This window comes from Primulina tabacum, chromosome 16 (assembly GCF_025594145.1).
Source record: "Primulina tabacum isolate GXHZ01 chromosome 16, ASM2559414v2, whole genome shotgun sequence".
Taxonomy (NCBI): Eukaryota; Viridiplantae; Streptophyta; class Magnoliopsida; order Lamiales; family Gesneriaceae; genus Primulina; species Primulina tabacum.
In genome coordinates this window covers 5,035,727-5,057,618 of record NC_134565.1, presented here as the reverse complement: position 1 = coordinate 5,057,618, position 21,892 = coordinate 5,035,727, and the positions used below count along the sequence as shown (strand labels likewise).

The 21,892-nt window shown below is 34.3% G+C and overlaps 2 protein-coding genes and 1 long non-coding RNA gene across 4 annotated transcripts in view; 2 read left to right on the top strand and 1 right to left on the bottom strand.

The window, feature by feature from the left end:
• LOC142529526 (uncharacterized) overlaps positions 1 to 21,892 on the bottom strand; it is a 116,483-nt gene that overhangs the window by 69,002 nt on the left and 25,589 nt on the right. The gene's annotated exons all lie outside the window — the stretch shown is intronic.
• Positions 1,565 to 5,183, top strand: LOC142529649 (aspartyl protease APCB1-like). Its single transcript, XM_075635238.1, is given in 11 exon segments — positions 1,565 to 2,167; positions 2,462 to 2,559; positions 2,562 to 2,578; positions 3,058 to 3,287; positions 3,376 to 3,615; positions 4,009 to 4,162; positions 4,253 to 4,338; positions 4,520 to 4,552; positions 4,554 to 4,626; positions 4,712 to 4,784; positions 4,894 to 5,183. Coding segments are annotated over 11 exon segments (1,644 nt in total). The 5' UTR covers positions 1,565 to 1,640; the 3' UTR covers positions 5,007 to 5,183.
• LOC142529339 (uncharacterized) lies at positions 12,333 to 21,034 on the top strand. The gene is made up of 7 exons (XM_075634853.1): positions 12,333 to 12,349; positions 12,816 to 13,293; positions 13,524 to 13,622; positions 13,710 to 13,859; positions 19,776 to 19,935; positions 20,162 to 20,439; positions 20,558 to 21,034. The coding sequence occupies exons 1-7, from the start codon at positions 12,333 to 12,335 to the stop codon at positions 21,032 to 21,034; spliced, it is 1,659 nt and encodes a 552-aa protein (XP_075490968.1).

Below are 21,892 nucleotides of genomic sequence, written 5' to 3'. Positions count from 1 at the left end.
TATCATACCCATATATGTGTGTATATCGATGACTTATAGCTCATTCGACACTAAGATTTCTAGTTTAAGACGAAATATCATATTCCATATTTCATTATAACAAATTTATCACCCCTCAATATATATTTATAATATACATAGCCATAGTTTGGTACATGGGATAAGTGAGGGATTGATAAATAATCCTCATTATCCCATGTTTGGTACCTTTTTAAAAAGCCCATGATATTGATAAATAATTTTTTAGAAGGATAAAATGTCCCTTCTATTAGGTATGATAATTTTAATTTAATGATAAAATACACTACCAATGACATAATTGCCCTCAATTTATAAATGATTTTTATAAATCTATGCTAGTAGGTAGAAATTAAAATCAAATAAATATTTTTATTTATTTTTATATATTATATAATATGATAATTATATAAATGAATTCGAGATAATTATATAAATAATTTTTATAAATATAAGTAAAATTATTAGTATTACTCGGTTAACATTAAAAATTGATATTTGACTTGACTCACAAAATCAAGGACTCAATTATCATATTATATAATATATAAAATTAGGTAAAAATAAATTAAGCTAGCATGCAAGCAAAAAATATGAACTCAAACAACAACTTTGAAATAATAAAATTTATTATGATAATGTTAATTTTGTCATTACAATCTAACGTATAAATTTAATCACTCTTATTAAAATCATACCAAACATTTAATATAATATCCTATATCTTATTTATCCTTATATTATATATCACATGTTTATCCTATCATGTGTTCCAAACTATATATATATATAGCATGTGAGACGAGTGAGATGCTGTACAGTTTGATCGTTTGTTGCTTCGCTGCACAGTTTGATTGCATGTTGAATTTCATTTATATTGTTATATAAAATCTATAACAATATTGATTAAATTGATCTATTATATGATAAAAGTTGTGAAATAAAAATTATAAATCTCAATAAAATCATTATATAATTTAATTTAACATCCTCAAAAATATATAAAATAATGAGAAAATCGTAATTTGTTTGCTTGCCTCATCTCAATTTTGTTTGCTCATATTATCAAAAATGATTTTAGTCTTATATATTTTAATTTTTGGAAAATTTTAATCTTTTTTTTATTTTATTTTGAATCATCCGTTATTTTAATGAGCCGAAAAATTACTGACTTATATCATCTATGACGAATTCAGTGGAACAACAAAACAAATATGACAAAAACACGTTTTTACGGGTCATATTTTTTGAGACAGATATTTTATTTAGATCATCCATGAAAAATTATTACTTTTTATACTAAGAGTATTACTTTTTATTGTGAATATCGATAGGATTTACATGTCTCACAAAAAAAGATTCGTAAGACGTCTCATAAGAGACATACTCAACAAAGATAACATTAAATAAAATTTCACAACGAGAGAGCCAATCGAGAGAATTATTAAAAACCAAAATTTCTCGTAAAATAAATTAAATAAGTTGGAGCATGCAAGTGATCTTCCTCTACAATTTTTACCGTTGAATTGAGCAACTCAAGCCCCTCCTGTTCCCTTCTTCACCTCTTTTGCGAGGTGAAAACCAGAGAGAATCACGCAATCGTAAGCACGCAGTAGGCGATAATGGAGGTGAATCATAATCCTTCGCCTCAGCTAACGGGCGTGGTGATAATCACGTTGCCTCCGCCGGACAACCCCTCTTTGGGCAAAACTATTACTGCTTACACTCTATCTAACGATGATCAAACACCAACTCCTCCTGTTAATAATCCACCGCTAGCCTCCCAAAATCGTACCTTTTCTGCCCAAAACTTCTTTTACAAAAGCTCAAAAAGTGTTCTCCCGATTCTGTGTATATCTCTGATCGCCTTATATCTCTGGGTTTCTTTTTCTGGAGAGACCCTTTTCGAATTACGGTTTGAAAATGGTGATGATCATCGTCGTGAAAATAATGGGTCGCAAAGCACGTTTCTTTTCCCGTTGTATCAGAAAAATTTGTTGGGGGAAGTTGAACTTAAGCTTGGAAGATTTGTGGACTCGGAATCTCGCCCGGTTTTAACGACGTTTGAAGATGGGAAATTTGTATCGGTTGCGTCGAAAGTTGATGCTTCCAGTGTGGTGCCTGTTAAGGGTAACATTTATCCTGACGGGTATGTTTAATTTGGCTCGTTGTTTTTCTGAAATTTTTTCTGATATTAGTAATGATGGATTTAATGAATGGATATTCTTTCGTTTGCGTATTTTTCTTAAGTTGTTAAGATCGCCTTATATTGTTAGCTTTGAACCAATCTAGTAGCTTTCAAGTGTGAAATAGATGCATGCATTTGGCTGCAGAACAAATTCTGTTTTAGTACATTTAGAGGGACTAAATACTGATATTGGGGTTTGGGGTGATGCTCTTGTGATGAAAATATGCAATTTACGATTTTAAAATCATATTACAGGCTGTATTACACGTATTTACATTTTGGGAGTCCTCCAAGGCCTTATTTTCTTGATATTGATACTGGGAGTGACTTAACATGGATTCAATGTGATGCCCCCTGACCAGCTGCGCCAAGGTAATGCCTATGGCTTAAACAATTTTATGCACAGCCTATGGTTGTATCACTATTATGCAGTCTCTGTCTCACATATATACTGCACGTGTTATTATAGCATTTGTGTGCTGGCACTTCTACCACTATTATCACTTGTATAATTACAACCATAGCACAAAAGAAAGGAGAGCCGAAAAACAGTAAAATTCATTTTAGAAAGATAGCATTTTAATAAGCAAGACAGATGTTTTTGCAGTGACAGTATTTTTTGCTTGTTTCGTTCAATGAACGATGATGATGATGATGAAGCTCTGTCCATCATGCATTAGAAAATGCTCGAACAATGATCATATATTTTATGTATGGCTCAACGATGTTGGGAAATATCTAAGAGACTATGCCTGTTGTGTTATAGAAATGGGGTCCATTGGACTTTGTTTTATATTCCCTTTGCTTATGGTATGGTAATCATGAAACTCTGCTCGAAATATGTTATCCAGGGAGCACACCCTTTTTATAAGCCGGCGGAAGCTAACATTATACCGCATAGGGATTCTTACTGCTTTGAAGTTCAAGGGATTCAAAGAACCAAATACTGTGACACTTGCCACCAATGTGATTATGAGATAGAATATGCAGACCATAGCTCCTCCATGGGAGTTCTTGCTAGGGATGAACTTTATCTAAACATTGCTAATGGTTCCTTGGCACATTCAAAAGTAGTTTTTGGGTAATGTAATCTTTTGGCGGCCCGGGTAGAACTTTTTGTATGCCACTTACTGATCTCGATGTATATTTTCTTTTGGTTCATTACGTAGTTGTGCATATGACCAGCAAGGTATGCTTTTAAACACACTGGGGAAGACAGATGGAATTCTTGGACTTAGCAAGGCCAAAATTAGCTTGCCTTCTCAACTGGCTCGCCAAGGAATAATAAAGAATGTCATAGGACATTGCCTTGCGACTAGCGCTAACGGTGGTGGTTATTTGTTCTTTGGTGATGATTTTGTTCCGCAGCAGCAGATTGCCTGGGTCCCCATGCTTCACAGCAACGTTCTGTGAGTAGGATTTTCAAGATGCCATTATTTTCTTGTTTTCATGTTTAATATTTTGATGTCAAATGTCATTATAACCAGTTAGCTGCTGAATCATTTCAGTAGAGTATTCCACTTTATGGAAGAACGTTTTGCTGAAAATGCGAGAGAACATGTGGGATGGAAGAGTTTCAGTTAGTCTCGTGGCATTAGACAGATAGGGAGTTATGGTTATTACAGTTTAAACTGTTCAAGAGTTTCAATGTTCAGTAAATTGGTCTTTTTTTCCTGTCTCTTTGAGATTATTTTTGCTTGAACGGTATTATAGTAAATAGTTTCACCATTTTCTTGATTTTTCTCTGTTAACATTCAAGAGAGATTCAGATTTTTACAGCCCAAATGCATTTTATGGTCCAGCAATGCTTATCAGACGGAAATCGTAAAAATCAGTTATGGAACAAGGCAGATTAGATTTGGCAACGAAGGGAATGGACAAGGAAGTCTACTTTTTGACACCGAGAGCACATACATTTACTTTACAGAAGGAGCATACAATGATCTAGTCTCTTTTGTAAGTAAACAGGTATTCTTAGAAGAATTTTAATCATAACCGTCCTTCAGCACTGCATAAATTGTTTTTAATACTGACTCTTGATTGCAGCTTGATGATATTTCCAGTGAAAGCCTTGTGCATAACATGTCAGACTCGTTTTTTCCTGTCTGCTGGCAAGCCAGTGCCCCCTTGAGGTATAATAGAAAATGTTGGAAGTGTTTAGTCTCACTTTAACTTGCTTCCAATTGATGAAAGTTTCTTTTCTTATGAATATCGTGAACTGGGATCACTGGTTGCATGAAAGTGCTTATACATCTAATTTCGAGCAAATGTAAATCTTATTGAATCGGTTCTAAAACTGTCCATCGTTTTTAGATCTATCGAAGACATTGCGCAGTTCTTCAAACCTTGAATTCCGAAGCAATTGGTGGGCTGTGCCCAAAAAGCTTCAGATTCCTCCTGAAGGCTACTTAGTGAGACACGTGAGTATTTCCTTGCATATTATTAATTTTAAAAGACACTAACTCTAGCGCTACAAAATGAATATAAGACTTTTTGCTTGTGCAGAGCATAGGTAATGTGTGTTTGGGCATCCTTAATGGTCGGAAATTGCACGATGGATCCACATTCATTCTTGGAGGTATGAACTATCAAATAGAAGTGCGAGAATCAACATAATTGATCGAATAGAACACAAGTTCCTCTTTTGGCTCATCATCAGTTACTCTACTTTCTCTTTGTATTGACAGATATCTCAATGCGTGGTCGTCTATTTGTTTATGACAACGTGAACGAGAAAATTGGTTGGGTTCAATCAGACTGTGCCCTGCCTCAAAGTTCAGAAACTCCTTTGTTATTCTGAGGTTTTGGATCATGCCAAAACTGTCCGTCCTATGTACAAAGTCATCCATGGCCTTTCCAACCTTTTCCTTTTTGTTCTCCATTAAAGAAGAGGAAGGAGTTAACTCATTGTCTCCCACCTAATGTATAGTGGAATTTTTGTTCAATCTAAGCTGCTTTATTTGATCATTTTGTTGAAGGAAATAAAAGAACAAATAGGTTTAGTTCAAAACATAGGCTATCTTTCAGTTCACAGCATGTATTAAGTGTGAATTGTACGAGAACTCATATTTTACTAGTGCACCGATGTACGCGTTGTGTGTTTGTGCAATATTTTTTATAATCCATTTGATTTATATTTAAATGAGGATCAAAATATAATTATAAGAAATAGTGAGGGACTACACTGTAATTTTGATATATAAATTAAAAAATAAATTGAAAAATAAAATAATACAAAAATGACCTCAGTAAAAATTGAAAATATAACCTAAATCCCAAGAAATAACGACTCTATCTGCCGAACTAAAATTTTAACATTTTATTAATATATATAATTATTAAAACAGATCATGACATCAAAGTTAGTTACTCTAAGTGTCTCAAACTTAATAGAATAGTATAGATGTGACGCAAATTAATTAATTAGATAAAAATCAAATAATAACAAATATATGGTGTTAAAATTTGTTAACTTAAACTCTAATTCTAATTTAATTATGCAATTAATTTAATATTATTTCCACTGTTATTTATAACCACCAGCTTTATAATAACTGATGTAACTATAATTTTATTATTTTTAAAATATAACTATAAAAATTTAGTTAGAAACTCCTCTATTCGTTTTGTAATTTTCAAAAATTCAGGTCTATCACAAATTCATTAAATTAATATAAACAAAATTAAGCTTTCTTATTAATTCTGGAATGGAGTTTTCTGGAGAGTTACAATACAGAAGGAAGATTACAAATTCGCTGACTAAACGAAATGTAGTTAGTTGTCGTCGAACATTTTAACGTACAAGTAGGTTTTTTGTGAGACGATATCACATATCTTTAATCGTGAGACGGATCAACCATGCTCACATTTACAATAAAAAAATAATATTTTTGGTAGTTTTTATGAGTGACCAAAATATAATATCCGTCTAACAAAATAAACATGTGAGACTATTTCACCAAAATATAATATCCATCTAACAAAATAAATAAGTATTTGACCTTAAAAACGAGTTAGTCACAGTATAAATCGACATACATATTAAATAACCGAATAAAAAAGACGATATTTATAATTGAAATGCATTACAATATTATGAATTTATAAATTATTTATTCCACGTGTTAATATATAATTATTATCAATGTAATACATATAGGTTTAATTTATTATATTTGTCCATCATTAAAATCTTAAGGGTGTGTTTGGTACAAGTGATAAGATAAATAAATGATTGGTTATGCTATAGATAACAAGATTGATATATTATTAATCAAACATCATGTCATACTATTAAGATTGTTTGATTCAATATTTTGAATATGTGATTAGCTTTTAAATATTAATAAATTTACTATTATACCTTTGCTAAATTTACTTATTTGTTGTACACATCTGGAAGCAATACATAATATTGGATAATAATAATAATAATAATGTTAATAATAAAGATATTAATATTCTTTGAATTAATAAGTGTAAATATCATAAAATTAAATATAATAATAAAATTATTATTGATAAGCATAACCAACATTAAAATTTAGTTTTTATTATTTTATTAAATATATACAAATAAATTATTTTTTCAAAATATAAATATATATTTATATTTTTTAAAGTTTAAATCAAATTAAATAATAATAATATATATTAAATATAAAAATCGACATCTAACGTACAACAGTCTAAAATAAACTTTGTATTCAATAAATAACTTCACACTCTAAGAAATAAGAGGATAAAAATGTAATTTACTGAGTTTTGATAGTATATCTCACTTGATTTGTTAGATTAATAATCAAATAGTTATCCACAAAATTGGATCTTAAACTGGATCAAAATTTTTATTAAAATATCTTAAAATTTTAATCAAATATTGGATAAGTGTTTGACTATTAATCTATCCTTGTTTAATCCACTCAACCAAACACACTTTAAGAGTTAATGAATAATCAACGTAATACATATGCGTTAACACAAAAACTCATGTGAGAAGGTTTCACGAGTTTATTTTGTTAGACTGATATTATATTTTGGTCACCGATTAAAAAAGTATTAAAAGTATTACTTTTTTATTATAAATATGAGCATGATTAACCCGTCTCATGATTAAATATATGTGACACCGTCTCACAAGAGACCTACTATTATGTTAAAATTATTGGATAGATTCTTGAGTTTCTTGTTTGTACTTGTAGGAAGGCATTCAAAAGCTGGAAACTTCGATTGTTCCATGTATATTGCAGGTGCGTAGCTAAGAAGAGCATCTCCTTTATGCTAAACTTTTGCCCTTCTTAATTATCATCTTTACAAAATATATATATTAAGAGTTTCTTGGAAATAATAAAAATATGTAAAAATTCATAAAATTTTTATTTATATTAATTTAATGTTTTTGTGATAGACCTTAATTTGAAAATTACAAAAAGAATTAAGGAGTTTCTAACTAAATTTTAATAGTTATATTTTAAAAATAATATTATTATAGTTATTTGTGAAATAGAGATATTGGAAAGAAGGAATCATGCTTGCTGGCATTTAGATTACTTAAATATATTCAATTTTCATCATATAATTAAAATTTAAATATGGACTTTCCTGCTTATTATTACTAAAAATTTTACCGAATAATTCTAGGTTAATTAATGCATTTCACAATAATTTTTTTAAAATTCTTTAATTTGTTCTAATTTTTCTACATACATACATACATACATACATACATACACATATATATATATATATTATATATATATATATATATATATATATATATATATTTATATGTGTGTGTAAAAAATGAATAAGCAAGAACAAGTCTATATAAAATTCAAGTGAATTTTCTTTCTTATGTTTAGTTGCATTAGACGTTTGGTCTTAAGAAAAAAGAGAATGGAATTTAATAATTTGATTATGAAGTGGGCATTGAAAAACAATCCAAAACCTTAGTTTTCAAGATGGTGCTGCATTTTCTTTTTCTGTAAATGTGAATGGACTGTATGGTCCTTCATTTATAGGAAGGAATTAAATAATAATTTAATAAAAATTTAACATACATACCTCCGCAAATAGAAGGGTCTATTTGGAGATTGCACAGCTGAGGCAACTCTAGAGCAAGCGTTGTGTTGATAGGAAACGAACTCAAGGCAGACGGGTCTCATTGAGGAATGGACAAAGGCAAGTAGGCTTCTGGCCGTAGAGTTGGTTAAGACTATCACACCATGACTGCACTTGTGAAGCTTCCACGCCTTGCACGAACGGCGCACATGGGGCCAGGGGCGGAGCCAGGATTCAAAATTACCTGGGACTGGCTCCGTCCCATACTATATTTAATAAAATAAATAATTAACTAAAAAATTTAAAATTAAAAATATGTAAACATTGATTTAATGAAAACATAGAACAAGGGCATTTAATATTTAATATCTTCAAAAACATGGAGCTAAAACACTACTGAAGTTGTGCTTTTCGATTCTTTTTAGAATAAAACTCATTAATTATTAAATCGTTATCAAATTTTTCAACCAAATCTCGTTCTATGTAAATTACCATAGAATCTTCGAAAAACTATGATTCTATCTTGTTATGAAGAGTTGTTTTAACAAGTTTCATTGATGAAAATGCTCGCTCCATTGTTGCTGTAGAAACAGGACGAGTTAAAATAAGACGAATCAAGCTGTCAATTAAATAAATATATCAGATTCGATAATTAAGTAAACGACGTAGATAAAAATGTATAAATCACCTATCAATCAAAATGTAGGTTCCTGAATTGATTTTTAAAATGAATTCAGCTCGATAAGTTATTTGGGTTGAAATCGATATTTTGTTCACCCATAGATTGAATTGATGTATTGCCTTATCTTAATTCCAAAAAGGATTTTTCAAATTTTTTACTATTAAGAATTATTGCGGTCAAAAGCCAAAGTCATTCCACATTATTTTTTGAAACCAATGGTAAAAAAAAATAATGACATTGACAAACATCAAAGAATAATATGGACATTAATAGAAAACAAAAATTTTGATATATCATTTAAGTCATTATGCACAAAATTTAAATCATTGATAAATCATATAATATCACATACTATAATTCACATGGAAAATATGCGCATCAAAATCATTACTTTATTTTTCTCAAAATCAATTATTATAAACATATACTAGTTCATATTAAAAAATTAAAATTCTGTAAAACTTTTAGTATTAATAAAAATTAAATAAAGATATAATAAAATATGTAGCAACTGCATAATTCTATTACCATATTAGCTATATTTAATATATTTGTGTGTTATTCTAAATATAGTCTAAAATTATATATATTTGGAACGTAAAGTTAATTTTAAAAATCAACTGACATCAAGTTCTTCAACTTTTTAAGCAAAATGCGAGCAAAAGTCTAATTTGATTATACATATTTGCAGAAATTCATTTTAAAAAAGTACTCATAGTTAAAAAAATTATGCAAATTTACATCAATAAAATAAAGAAAAAAAATACAAAAATAAGGCAAAAATAAAAAAATATAGAGAAACTAAAAAAAAATTATAAAATTTAGGTGGGGCTGGAGCCCACCCTAGCCCAAGGGTGGCTCCGCCCCTGCATGGGGCTAAAGTTCGCAATGGCCTTTAGGGAAACACAATGGAGAAACAAAAGAGGGAGACGAAAAGGCATTGCACAAGTTAGGTCGGTAGTGCGAGTTTTTCTTGTGAGTTTTGAGGCGAATTCGCCATTGATTTTCATGTTAGCTAAATAGACGAAGAGTGCATTAGTTGGGCATGAACTGCAGAGCCATGCAATAAATAGGTTTGTGATCCCTTGACACACTTTTGTATGACTTCTCTCAGGCTACTGTCTAATTTTCACTACTTTTTTCATTTCTCTGTTGTGTCTATCATTCATATTTTCAGGTAAAAAAAATGTGTGGGACATGAAGTTTAAAAAAACCAGACAGCTCATTTAAGTATCGGTAGAAATATTCATTCAGAATTTGTGTATCATCAATAAAGATTTGTCACGCGTATTGATTATGAGAAGTTCAAAAAAATCGCAACTCATTAAATTTGTTACAACTTGTATATAATTAAAAATGTTACAAAAAATGATACAGAGAATGTCAAGAAATATTTGGACTCTTTAACCATACACATATGTGTGATTTCATGATGTTCTATTTCCACCTCAACTATTTCATTCTACAATTATTTATCGATAATAAGAAATTACGTGTTTATCAGGATAATGAAATTATTATAATTATTGACTAATAAAAACATTTCATGTTCTATTAAAAAAAATAAGCACTTCAGTATTTAATTAATGATTTGTATGATATTTTTAATTAAAATTTTAATTATCAAATTAAATTTAATAGAATAATGAGCATTTGAGGGGGCAACGAAAGGCTTCAAATCCTTTACTACACTTCTTGCTACGCCAATAAAACCTATTTTTTCCTAATTAGTTATTTATTTGTCAGTCTTTATAAAATCTTCCTATTTTTAGGGATTTAAAAAAAATATTTGTTCCATTAAATATTAATAATCATCAATGATTCCAGCAGAAGCTAACAATTCCAGCAGCAGCTAATAATTTAGAAGATAGTATTTTTCCAGCAGATAGAATCCAGCAGCAGAAGAGCGAGACTCCAGCAGTCAGTTACTGATTCAGCCTATGACTTGTAACTGAAGCATTTAACATGGAATAAATGATGTTAATGTCAGATTATGGCCATTAATTGGGAGGCAAACAGTCAGAATTTTCTATAAATATCACCCTCAAACCTCTGAATTGGTTTACCAAAATCTTGAGTTATCACTTGAAATTAGAGCTAAGAGAGTGCATTTTCGAAGCTGTAAAATCCAGTAGCGAGGCAAGCAGATTTCCAGACTTCAACCGAAATTCTTTAAGCAAATTATTGTAAGTGGGCTTATGTATAAATATCTTGAAATTCGTTTGATAATTCTGTTTTAAAGTTCAGTTTCTGTATGTTTGATTTCTGATATATGATTTTGAAGCACTGAAACTCCCTAGTGAACTAATGGTAGGAATATATATTCTGAACATTTCTGAATTCTGATTCTGATTATGGCCTCACCCCTTAGAGGAGAGAACATATAGGGGATTGATATCAGTTTAGCCATGAAATTCACTAACGTGCCCAGTGCTTACTAATTCTGATTTATGTTCTGAAACCTGTAAATTCTGAATTCTGATTTCTGTTATGAAAATACGAGTTTTCTGTATATTATTGTATTACTGTTTCTGTTGAAAACGATTTCGAAAACTGGGAGTTATTCCCGCTCCTGCTTACTGAGTGACAACCATATCACTCACCCACTAAACCCATCTCAGATAAAAGCGAGGAGGAAAAGTTAGAGGAAGAAGAGCAGATTCAATTCTGGGGCTGGTGAAAAAGACAGTTGTTTATTAGTTCTAGTTTATGTTTATTCCACTGCATCTGTTAAGATACTGTAATATTTGGTTTTACATTTCCGCTGTAAAACATTAGTGATTCGAGTTGTATCAGACAATGAATTATTTCGTATTATGAATAAAAGACTGGTTTCTGAATTTTGTACTTCTGAGGCTTGTTGTTTTCGAATGTAAATTTGAAGAGCAATGCCGGTGTCAACCAACCCCCGTCCCGGGGCGTGACATTGAAGTGGTATCAGAGCGAAACCAGGTTTCATAATCTGTGGAGGAGGAACTAGAAATAATAAGTTCTTATAGACTTCTGAAAATAAGTTCTGAAAGTTACTGATAATAAATTACTGTAATAGACTACTGAAAATAAGCTACTGTAATAGACTACTGAAATGATAGACTAACTACGTACAGTTAGGAAAATCAGTAGGGAAACAAATCAGAATACAGTAGAGCTCTGAGTGTTCCAACAGCATGTCTAAAAAAAAAAATCAGTAGACCCAAAACCAGTATCCGAAATCAGAACCAGTAGATGGGAACCAGTAGATCTGAATGCAGAAGACTGGGTCAGTAGACTCGGAATGCAGCAGACTGGTTCTAACAGTGCTGGAAAAGCAGCAGACTGATTGCAGTAGCATCAGAGTTGCAGTAGATAGGGAATTCCAGCGAGCGCATGCAGTAGACCTTGCAAATGGCATGGAAGTTGAGGTGTTTTTCGCGCAAATTTCAAACTGCCATAACTTTTGATCCAGGAGGAATTTTTACTATTAAGAGTAGGCGTTGGAAAGCTCTCGATGAGGAAAACCTAAGCTAGAACCATTCAATCTTTCTAGCACCGCCGACGAACCCCAAAATCCTTCGTTTAGATAGGGATATCATCATTTCCGTAAAATTTTCCAACTTTTCGAAACTTTGAGTAATTTTCATTTCCAAATGGCTTAGCATTTTTACACCAAACTTAGTACCATTCATGTTCTTGATGTGAAGGATTTTTAGTAAAATTTTCACGAAATTCTGAGACAGAAAATTTTTGAGCTATTTCTTCTATTAAAGATATAGGCAGTACTAATTTTGTTCATTCCAGTATTAGTCTATAACTCGACCTGTATTCTCGATATCATTTCTGAATCTCCACTCTCATGTTTTGGATGTAGGATATGGCGGACCAGAGTAGCTACATTAAGAGCTTAGAGAGGAAGTTAGAGAAACTAAAAGAGCTTAACTACTGCCTAGAGCTAGACAAAGATGAATTGGAGCGTAGAATAGAACACCTAAGAAGTGATGTTCAACGTTATGCTCACTATCTGCATGAAGCAGAAGAGAGAAATAAGAAGACTCAAGAAGAGTTTGAGACCTCACAAGAGACTGTTGCTGAGTTCATCGAGTTACGTGATACATTAGTTGAGAAGATCCAAATACTTAAGGATCAAAACCACCAACTCGTACACCAGCATAACCAGTATAATGAACATACTGATGCACAGATTCAAGAGCTGCATGACACCGTGGAAGTTCTTAGTGACCAGAATGCAGTTCTGCATGGTCATATTGAACATCTACAAGCAGTAATAGCCAACCAAGACGAACCCGAGGAGGATCCCGAAGAAGATGAGGAAGTCGAGGAGGATCCTATGGATTTGGGATTAGGAGAAGTGATAGATTAGAACATCAGTAGTGGTTTTCTTTGTAATATCACTTGTTCCAATTGCATTTTTATGTTTTCAAATTCGATGTTTCGTTGTAATTGCACTTTCTTGAGAAATCAATAAATATTTACTTTTATCCATTGGTTTCATATTTAATTTTGAGCAATTACTTAATCATTTTGCTTCCTTTGTTTAGTCTCTATTCTGCCATCAACCTTAGAACTTTCGAATTGTAGGAAATGGACGGACGACCTGTGAGAAACAACCGTAACCCTCGTTACAATAACCGTAATGATGAGGAGGCACAGCAACAACCCCCACAGCAACCACCAACAGTTGGCCTCAGTCAAGTGGACTTGATGGCTATAGCCACGATTGTGGCAACCACGCTACAAGGGTTGGTGAACCCTAATGCTAATCAGCCACCGCCACCACCTCCAGCTCAGAATGGGACTAAGCAGCACTATGAGGCTCTCCGAAGAGTAAGAGTCCCCAACTTCGATGGAAGCTCCGATCCTGAGGTCGGACAAAATTGGATGAAAGAAGTGGAGAATCATCTCCGACTACTTGAGGTTCCACAAGGGATCAGAGTAGATGTGATTACACCTTTTCTTGTGGATAAAGCAGCCAAATGGTGGGAAGGAGTCTCACCAGCTATGGTAAGGGCGGGACCTATCACTTGGCAAAGGTTCCGAGAGGCATTTCTGAAGCAGTACTTCCCGACAGCAGTCCGAGTGCAGAAGCTGTCAGAATTTGAAAGCTTGGTTCAAGAACCAAACATGTCAGTGGTGGAGTATTCATCCAAGTTCCACTCATTGGGAACTTACTCCCCAACCATCATGGGAGACGAGGTCTTGAAGATGCATCACTTCAAGAAGGGATTGAACAGCCGTATTCACTCTGCCCTTGCCGTTATCGAAGCCAATAGTTTTGACGAATTAATGGGAGCCGCCATCAGGGCTGAGAATGACATTAAGAGGCGTGAAGGGGAGAACAAACTCAAACGTCCTCAGTCAAGCCAGTACCAACCGGGCCAACAATTCAAGAAGCCTAGGTTTTCAAGCAACCAATTTACCAGTGCTCCATCCAAAGGAAACACTTCTTCTCAATCAAACAAAGAAGGAGTCAAGTGCCAAACTTGTGGATTCGCTCACACTGGTGAATGCCGTAGGAATTCTGGAGCTTGTTTCCGTTGTGGAAAGATGGACCATCGCATTGCTCAATGCCCTCTTCCAGATCCAAGGAATGGACCAGCAGGAGGAACAACTCCAAACAAGCCTAAGGAGAACAAGCCAAATGCTCGAGTTTATGCTATCACTCAAGAAGAGGCCGACAACTCAAATGATGTCGTAGATGGTACCATTCTAATCAATAATATACCTGCTTATGTGTTATTTGATTGTGGTGCTACGCATTCGTTCATGTCTAAGAGATTTGCCAAGAAGTTAGGAGCTAAGCCCGATAACTTAGAAGAACCATATAGAGTAGCAACTCCTGCAAATCGAATTTTAGAAACTCGCACTCTATATCGGGATATTAGTGTTCTCATAGAAGATCAGAACTTCAAGGCAAACCTGATTCAACTAAATATGGTGGAACTCGATGTAATTCTTGGAATGGATTGGTTAGCCAATAATCATGCTTTAGTAGACTGTCATGAAAAGACGGTAAGTATCCAAGCTCCACGCCAAGAGAAACTTTTATTTCATGGTAAGACAAAAGAACGAAACAATCTTCTTTCTGCTTCTCAAACTTGGAAAGCCATGAAAATTGGAGAAGAAGTTTACCTAGCTATGTTAAGCGAGGTAAAGAAAGAAACCACACTTACGCTAGAAGAGATTCCGGTAGTACAAGAGTTTCCGGATTTATTTCCTGAAGAACTCCCTGGCAAACTTCCCGACCGCGAAGTGGAATTTGAGATTAATTTAGTGCCCAATGCTACACCAATCTCAAAAGCATCATACCGAATGGCTCCGGCAGAGTTGAAAGAACTCAAAGAGCAACTTCAAGAATTGTTGGATAAGAAGCAAATCCGACCAAGCGCATCTCCGTGGGGAGCTCCTGTCCTATTTGTAAAGAAGAAGGACGGAAGCATGAGAATGTGTATTGATTATAGAGAGCTGAATAAGATCACAATCAAAAACAAGTATCCGCTTCCAAGAATAGATGACTTGTTTGACCAACTCAAGGGAGCTACGGTCTTTTCCAAGCTCGACTTAAGGTCAGGCTACCACCAACTCAAGGTCAAGACGGACGATATTCCGAAGACAGCCTTCCGAACAAGATATGGATATTATGAGTTCATGGTGATGCCGTTCGGATTAACAAATGCTCCGGCAGTATTCATGGATCTCATGAATAGAGTGTTTAAACCGTTTCTTGACAAGTTTGTTGTGGTATTCATCGACGACATTCTAGTGTATTCGTCAAGTGAGGAAGACCACAAGGAACATCTTCGTCTCACCCTCCAGACATTGAGAGAAAAGGAACTGTGCGCCAAGTGCAAGAAATGCGAATTTTGGCTAGAGAGCGTCACATTCTTGGGACACATAATATCAGCAGCAGGAGTATCTGTGGACCCTAAGAAAGTAGAGGCAATCTCAGATTGGCCTAGACCAAAGAATGTGACAGAAATTCGAAGCTTTTTGGGACTAGCAGGCTATTATCGAAAATTTGTTGAAGGATTCTCGTCAATAGCCATACCCCTCACCAAGCTCACACAGAAGAACTCTAAATTTCAATGGAGTGAAAAATGTGAGCAAAGCTTCGAGACTTTGAAGAAGAAGCTTACATCCACGCCAGTGTTAGTATTGCCAACTGAAGGCAAAGACTTCACCATCTACAGTGATGCATCTAAATAAGGTTTAGAATGTGTACTCATGCAAGAGGAAAGGGTGATTGCATACGCATCAAGGCAGTTGAAGCCGTATGAACAAAATTACCCAACGCATGACCTCGAACTAGCCGCAGTGGTGTTCGCACAAAATTTGGAGACATTATCTTTATGGAGCCAAATGCGAGATTTTCACTGATCACCAAAGTCTCAAATATTTGTTCACTCAAAAAGAACTAAATATGAGACAAAGGCGGTTGATTGAACTCATGAAGGATTACGACTTGACGATAAGCTACCATCCAGGCAAAGCCAACAAGGTAGCAGATGCTTTAAGTCGAAAAAATATGAGTAAGGTGATCCTGACATCACTTTCAGCAAAACCATGTCTTCGAGAGACAATCAAGATAAGTCAGGATAGAGATTTTGCTTTGTTGAAACTAAAAGAGCAAGTTAAAGAAGGGAAATCACTAGATTTCGAGACGGATAACAAAGGAATCTTGTGGATGAAAGGACGATTGTGCGCACCAGACATTGATAACCTTCGACAAGAAGTAATGTCTGAGGCACATAAGTCGAAATTTTCAGTCCATCCTGGGAGTACCAAGATGTACAGAGATTTGAAGAAAAATTTTTGGTGGAGTGGAATGAAAAAAGACGTGGCAACGTTTGTTTCCAAGTGTCACGTGTGCCAGCAAGTCAAGGCAGAGCACCAAAGACCTGGAGGACTTCTGCAACCTCTAGAAATTCCAGAATGAAAATGGGAACATATCTCCATGGACTTTGTTGTCGGGTTACCAAAGTCTAGACAAAGTCATGACGACATCTGGGTAATCGTAGATAGACTCACGAAATCTGCGCATTTCTTACCTGTCCGCATGAACTATAATCTGGACAAGCTAGCCACCTTGTACATGAATGAGATCGTACGATTTCATGGAGTTCCAGCTATCATACTGTCAGACAGAGATCCGAGGTTTACATCCCATTTTTGGAAGAGCTTTCAACAAGCTATGGGGACCAAAATTACCCTTAGCACGGCCTATCATCCTCAGACTGATGGCCAAACAGAGAGGACAATTCAAACTCTAGAAGATATGCTGAGAGCATGTGCGCTAGACTTCAGTGGTAATTGGAGCGAACATCTGCCCTTAATCGAGTTCGCTTACAATAATAGTTACCACAGTAGTATTGGAATGGCACCATACGAAGCTCTGTATGGACGAAAGTGTCGATCACCACTGTATTGAGATGAGGTAGGGGAAAAAGCCATCGTTGGACCCGAACTGATCCAAGAAACAGTGGACAAAGTTGCTATGATCAAAGAGCGACTAAAGGCTGCACAAGATCGACAAAGAAGCTGGGCTGACTTGAAAAGAAGACCTGTGGAATTCGAAGTTGGAGAAAAAGCGTATGTGAAAGTGTCACTCATGAAAGGTGTATTCCGATTCAATAAGGCTGGGAAATTGAATCCTAGATACGTCGGACCCTTTGAAATTCTTGAGAAAGTGGGAACACTTGCTTATAGATTAGCACTTCCACCCGACATGTCAAAAATTCACAATGTATTCCACGTTTCGCAGCTGAGGAGATATATTTCCGATCCTAGTCATATTCTTGAAGCGGGACCATTGTTTGTTGAGGGAAATTTAAATGAAGGGCTAAAATATGAAGAGATTCCAATTCGAATTGTGGATAACAAAGACCAAGTACTGAGGAGACGAACTATTCCATATGTCAAAGTACAATGGTCCAACCACACCGAAAGAGAAGCTACTTGGGAGTTGGAAGAAAAGATGCGAGATCAATACCCTTATCTCTTTGAGGAGCATGTTCAACCAAGTTTCGAGAACGAAACTTTTCATAAGGAGGGAGGGATGTGAGAACCTGAATTTCCAGCAGCTAGAAATGTGTCAGCAGCCAGCTAGAAATGTTCCAGCAGAAGCTAACAATTCCAGCAGCAGCTAATAATTTAGAAGATAGTATTTTTCCAGCAGATAGAATCCAGCAGCAGAAGAGCGAGACTCCAGCAGTCAGTTACTGATTCAGCCTATGACTTGTAACTGAAGCATTTAACATGGAATAAATGATGTTAATGTCAGATTATGGCCATTAATTGGGAGGCAAACAGTCAGAATTTTCTATAAATATCACCCTCAAACCTCTGAATTGGTTTACCAAAATCTTGAGTTATCACTTGAAATTAGAGCTAAGAGAGTGCATTTTCGAAGCTGTAAAATCCAGTAGCGAGGCAAGCAGATTTCCAGACTTCAACCGAAATTCTTTAAGCAAATTACTGTAAGTGGGCTTATGTATAAATATCTTGAAATCCGTTTGATAATTCTGTTTTAAAGTTCAGTTTCTGTATGTTTGATTTCTGATATATGATTTTGAAGCACTGAAACTCCCTAGTGAACTAATGGTAGGAATATATATTCTGAACATTTCTGAATTCTGATTCTGATTATGGCCTCACCCCTTAGAGGAGAGAACATATAGGGGATTGATATCAGTTTAGCCATGAAATTCACTAACGTGCCCAGTGCTTACTAATTCTGATTTATGTTCTGAAACCTGTAAATTCTGAATTCTGATTTCTGTTATGAAAATACGAGTTTTCTGTATATTATTGTATTACTGTTTCTGTTGAAAACGATTTCGAAAACTGGGAGTTATTCCCGCTCCTGCTTACTGAGTGACAACCATATCACTCACCCACTAAACCCATCTCAGATAAAAGCGAGGAGGAAAAGTTAGAGGAAGAAGAGCAGATTCAATTCTGGGGCTGGTGAAAAAGACAGTTGTTTATTAGTTCTAGTTTATGTTTATTCCGCTGCATCTGTTAAGATACTGTAATATTTGGTTTTACATTTCCGCTGTAAAACATTAGTGATTCGAGTTGTATCAGACAATGAATTATTTCGTATTATGAATAAAAGACTGGTTTCTGAATTTTGTACTTCTGAGGCTTGTTGTTTTCGAATGTAAATCTGAAGAGCAACGCCGGTGTCAACCAACCCCCGTCCCGGGGCGTGACAGAACCTTTTATTCTAATACATAAATTGGCCATAGATAGATGAACAAATCATAATTCTTTTCTATTCTTTATATTTTATTTTGATTATCACCATTTTTAAGAATCATTAAATCCTATAAACGATATATCATATCGTCCGAATTCCAAAAAAAAAAAATTGTGGGCTAAGACGTCTGGGTTTCTGGGAGGCTATATTTTATGCTTTGGATCTACTGCTTGATGTGTTAAGAAATAACATTTTAATATATTTTGATCTTTTAAATTATTGTTTATTATGCAAAAGATTTTAAGATATGATTTTTAAATTTTCGATTATGCAGTAGATTTTAAGATATGGTTTTACGTAAGAGTTTAAATCTAATAAAATAATCATCAAGTAAATATAATAATATCTTATGAGCCAAACTTTGAAAAAAAAATGTAAACCAAATAATTTTTTAAAACCGATCAAACATTCTTTAAGATATAAACAAATCACATCATGTTTATCTTTAATTTATCTCCAAATTCGAATAGAATGCTTTTTATATATCTCTATATATATATATATATTCCTCTATTGATTTTTCTTTCTCTCACGAACTTGGCCTAGATAAAAAACTTAGTTTCAACATGCAGCAGCAGACGATGATTAATCCGGTCACGGTGGGGCTTCGTTTCAATCCCACAGACACAGAACTCATGCTCCTTCTAAACAAGAAGATCAATAACCAGCCACTCACATGCGACTATATCCGCACCGTAGATGTTTACAAGTATAATCCGTGGGAGTTGGCCGGTACTTTCTTCTTTCTTCAGTCTGTATTGGATTAGATTATAAAATAGATTTGTGATATATTGTGTGGTGTGTGCATGATCGTGATCAGTGGGTGGATTGTAGAAATTTTGTTAGAATTAAGGAGGGCGGTTTACTTTGTTATATATGCTTGCATGTGTGTTTTGATGTTTTTTGACTAACTAATAAAGAATTTTATGTTTTCAAAAAATATTTTTATCTGTTGCAGATACTAATACAAGTTGGGGGGATGATGGATTAATGTACTTTTTTACCCCGAGAGACCGGAAGTATATGAATGGCAGTCGACCGAACCGAGCCGCCGGTGATGGATTTTGGAAGGCAACGGCGATTGGTAAAAAAATATTTGATAATAATGAATGTATTGGATTGAAGAGGACCTTGGTTTTTTACCAAGGGAAGGCCTCCAATGGAAAGAAGACTAACTGGATAATGCACGAGTACACTATTAACCAGCCTCCGAGACATCCGACGGGATCCATGCGGGTAAGAACTCTCTCAACATGTTTTTGTAAATATGGCCGGTCCTTTTTCCCGCAATTTTCTCAAGTCCGATCCATTCCGACATGTTTTTTTATGCCGTGTTTGTTCGCCACTTTTGCAGCTAGATGAATGCGTTCTGTGCCGGATTCGTGAGAGAAAACCGGCCGCCGCCGCTTCTGATTCTTGTAAAACCATACACGAGACTTCTGAAAATGACAACCTGACATCCCACAAGCGTTCGAGAACTGAATTTGATCAGCAGCACGACGCTCCAGCGCAACACCATCTTCAGCTGCGACAACCGGATCTTCCATTAATGCACCAGCAGTTTCAGCTGCGACAGCCGGATCTTCCATTAATGCACCAGCAAAATCAACCTGCTCTGCAATACACGGGTCAGCAACACGGTAGTGTTCCACAGCAACAACAAAATCAGCCTGGTGGAGAGCTCGATTATTCTGTCCGGAGAAGATTAGAAGAAATAGAACATTTTCTTATGGACGATCTTGAAAACGACGACGAAGGTGTACTGATCGACAACGAGTTTGGACGACTCTATCTTCGTGATCAAATCTTGGATTTAGCATTGCTGCAATAGTGCCCACTTCAAATCAAATTATGTTGTTACTTAGTTATACATGTGACGTAAATTTTAATGAAACAATTGAATTTTACGAAAAGCGTTTCTTTGTGTTTCATATATATATGAAACAATATATATATATATATATATATATATATAGTTTTGATATGCTGCACACATACCGTGCACACTTATGTGAACACCGTTGAGGTGTCAATCACCTATTGGATGTGATGAAATATAGAAAAATTGTGCATCCAATGGGTGAGTGACACCTCATCGGTGCTCACATAGGTGTTTTCAAAGTTTGGCTCATAAGATATTAATTATTATATTTATTTGATGACTATTTTATTAGATTTAAACTCTTACGTAAAACCATATGTTAACATAATCAAAAATTTAAAAATCATATTTTAAAATCTTTTGCATAATAAACAATAATTTAAAAGATCAAATTATATTAAAATGTAATTTCTTAATACATCAAGCAGGAGATCCAAAGCATAAAATTGGGCCTCCCAGAAACCCAGACGTCTCGGCTCACAATTTTTTTTGGAACTCGGACGATATGACCGATTGTTTATAGGATTTAATGATTCTTAAAAATGGTTTTGATAATCAAAATAAAATATAAAGAATACAAAAGAATTATAATTTGTTCATCTATCTACGACCAGTTTATGTATGGTAGAATAAAAGGTTCCATCAGAACAATTATTTATTTCAGATGATCTTCTTATTGCATTAACTGGAAATTACCAGTATCTTCTAATACGAAGATATATAGATCCAAAGGATTTAATTTTAAATCTTACTATATTATAAAAACTATTGAAGAAGCTATTCCTCTAAAAGGAGGTTACGATTCTT

Excerpts from the sequence above, each read along its gene's own strand:
- LOC142529339 (XM_075634853.1), top strand. Across the intron at positions 13,623-13,709 it reads CCCCACAGCAACCACCAACA|CCACCGCCACCACCTCCAGC; the intron begins GTTGGCCTCAGT and ends AATGCTAATCAG. Across the intron at positions 13,860-19,775 it reads ATCATCTCCGACTACTTGAG|CAGCAGACGATGATTAATCC; the intron begins GTTCCACAAGGG and ends TTCAACATGCAG.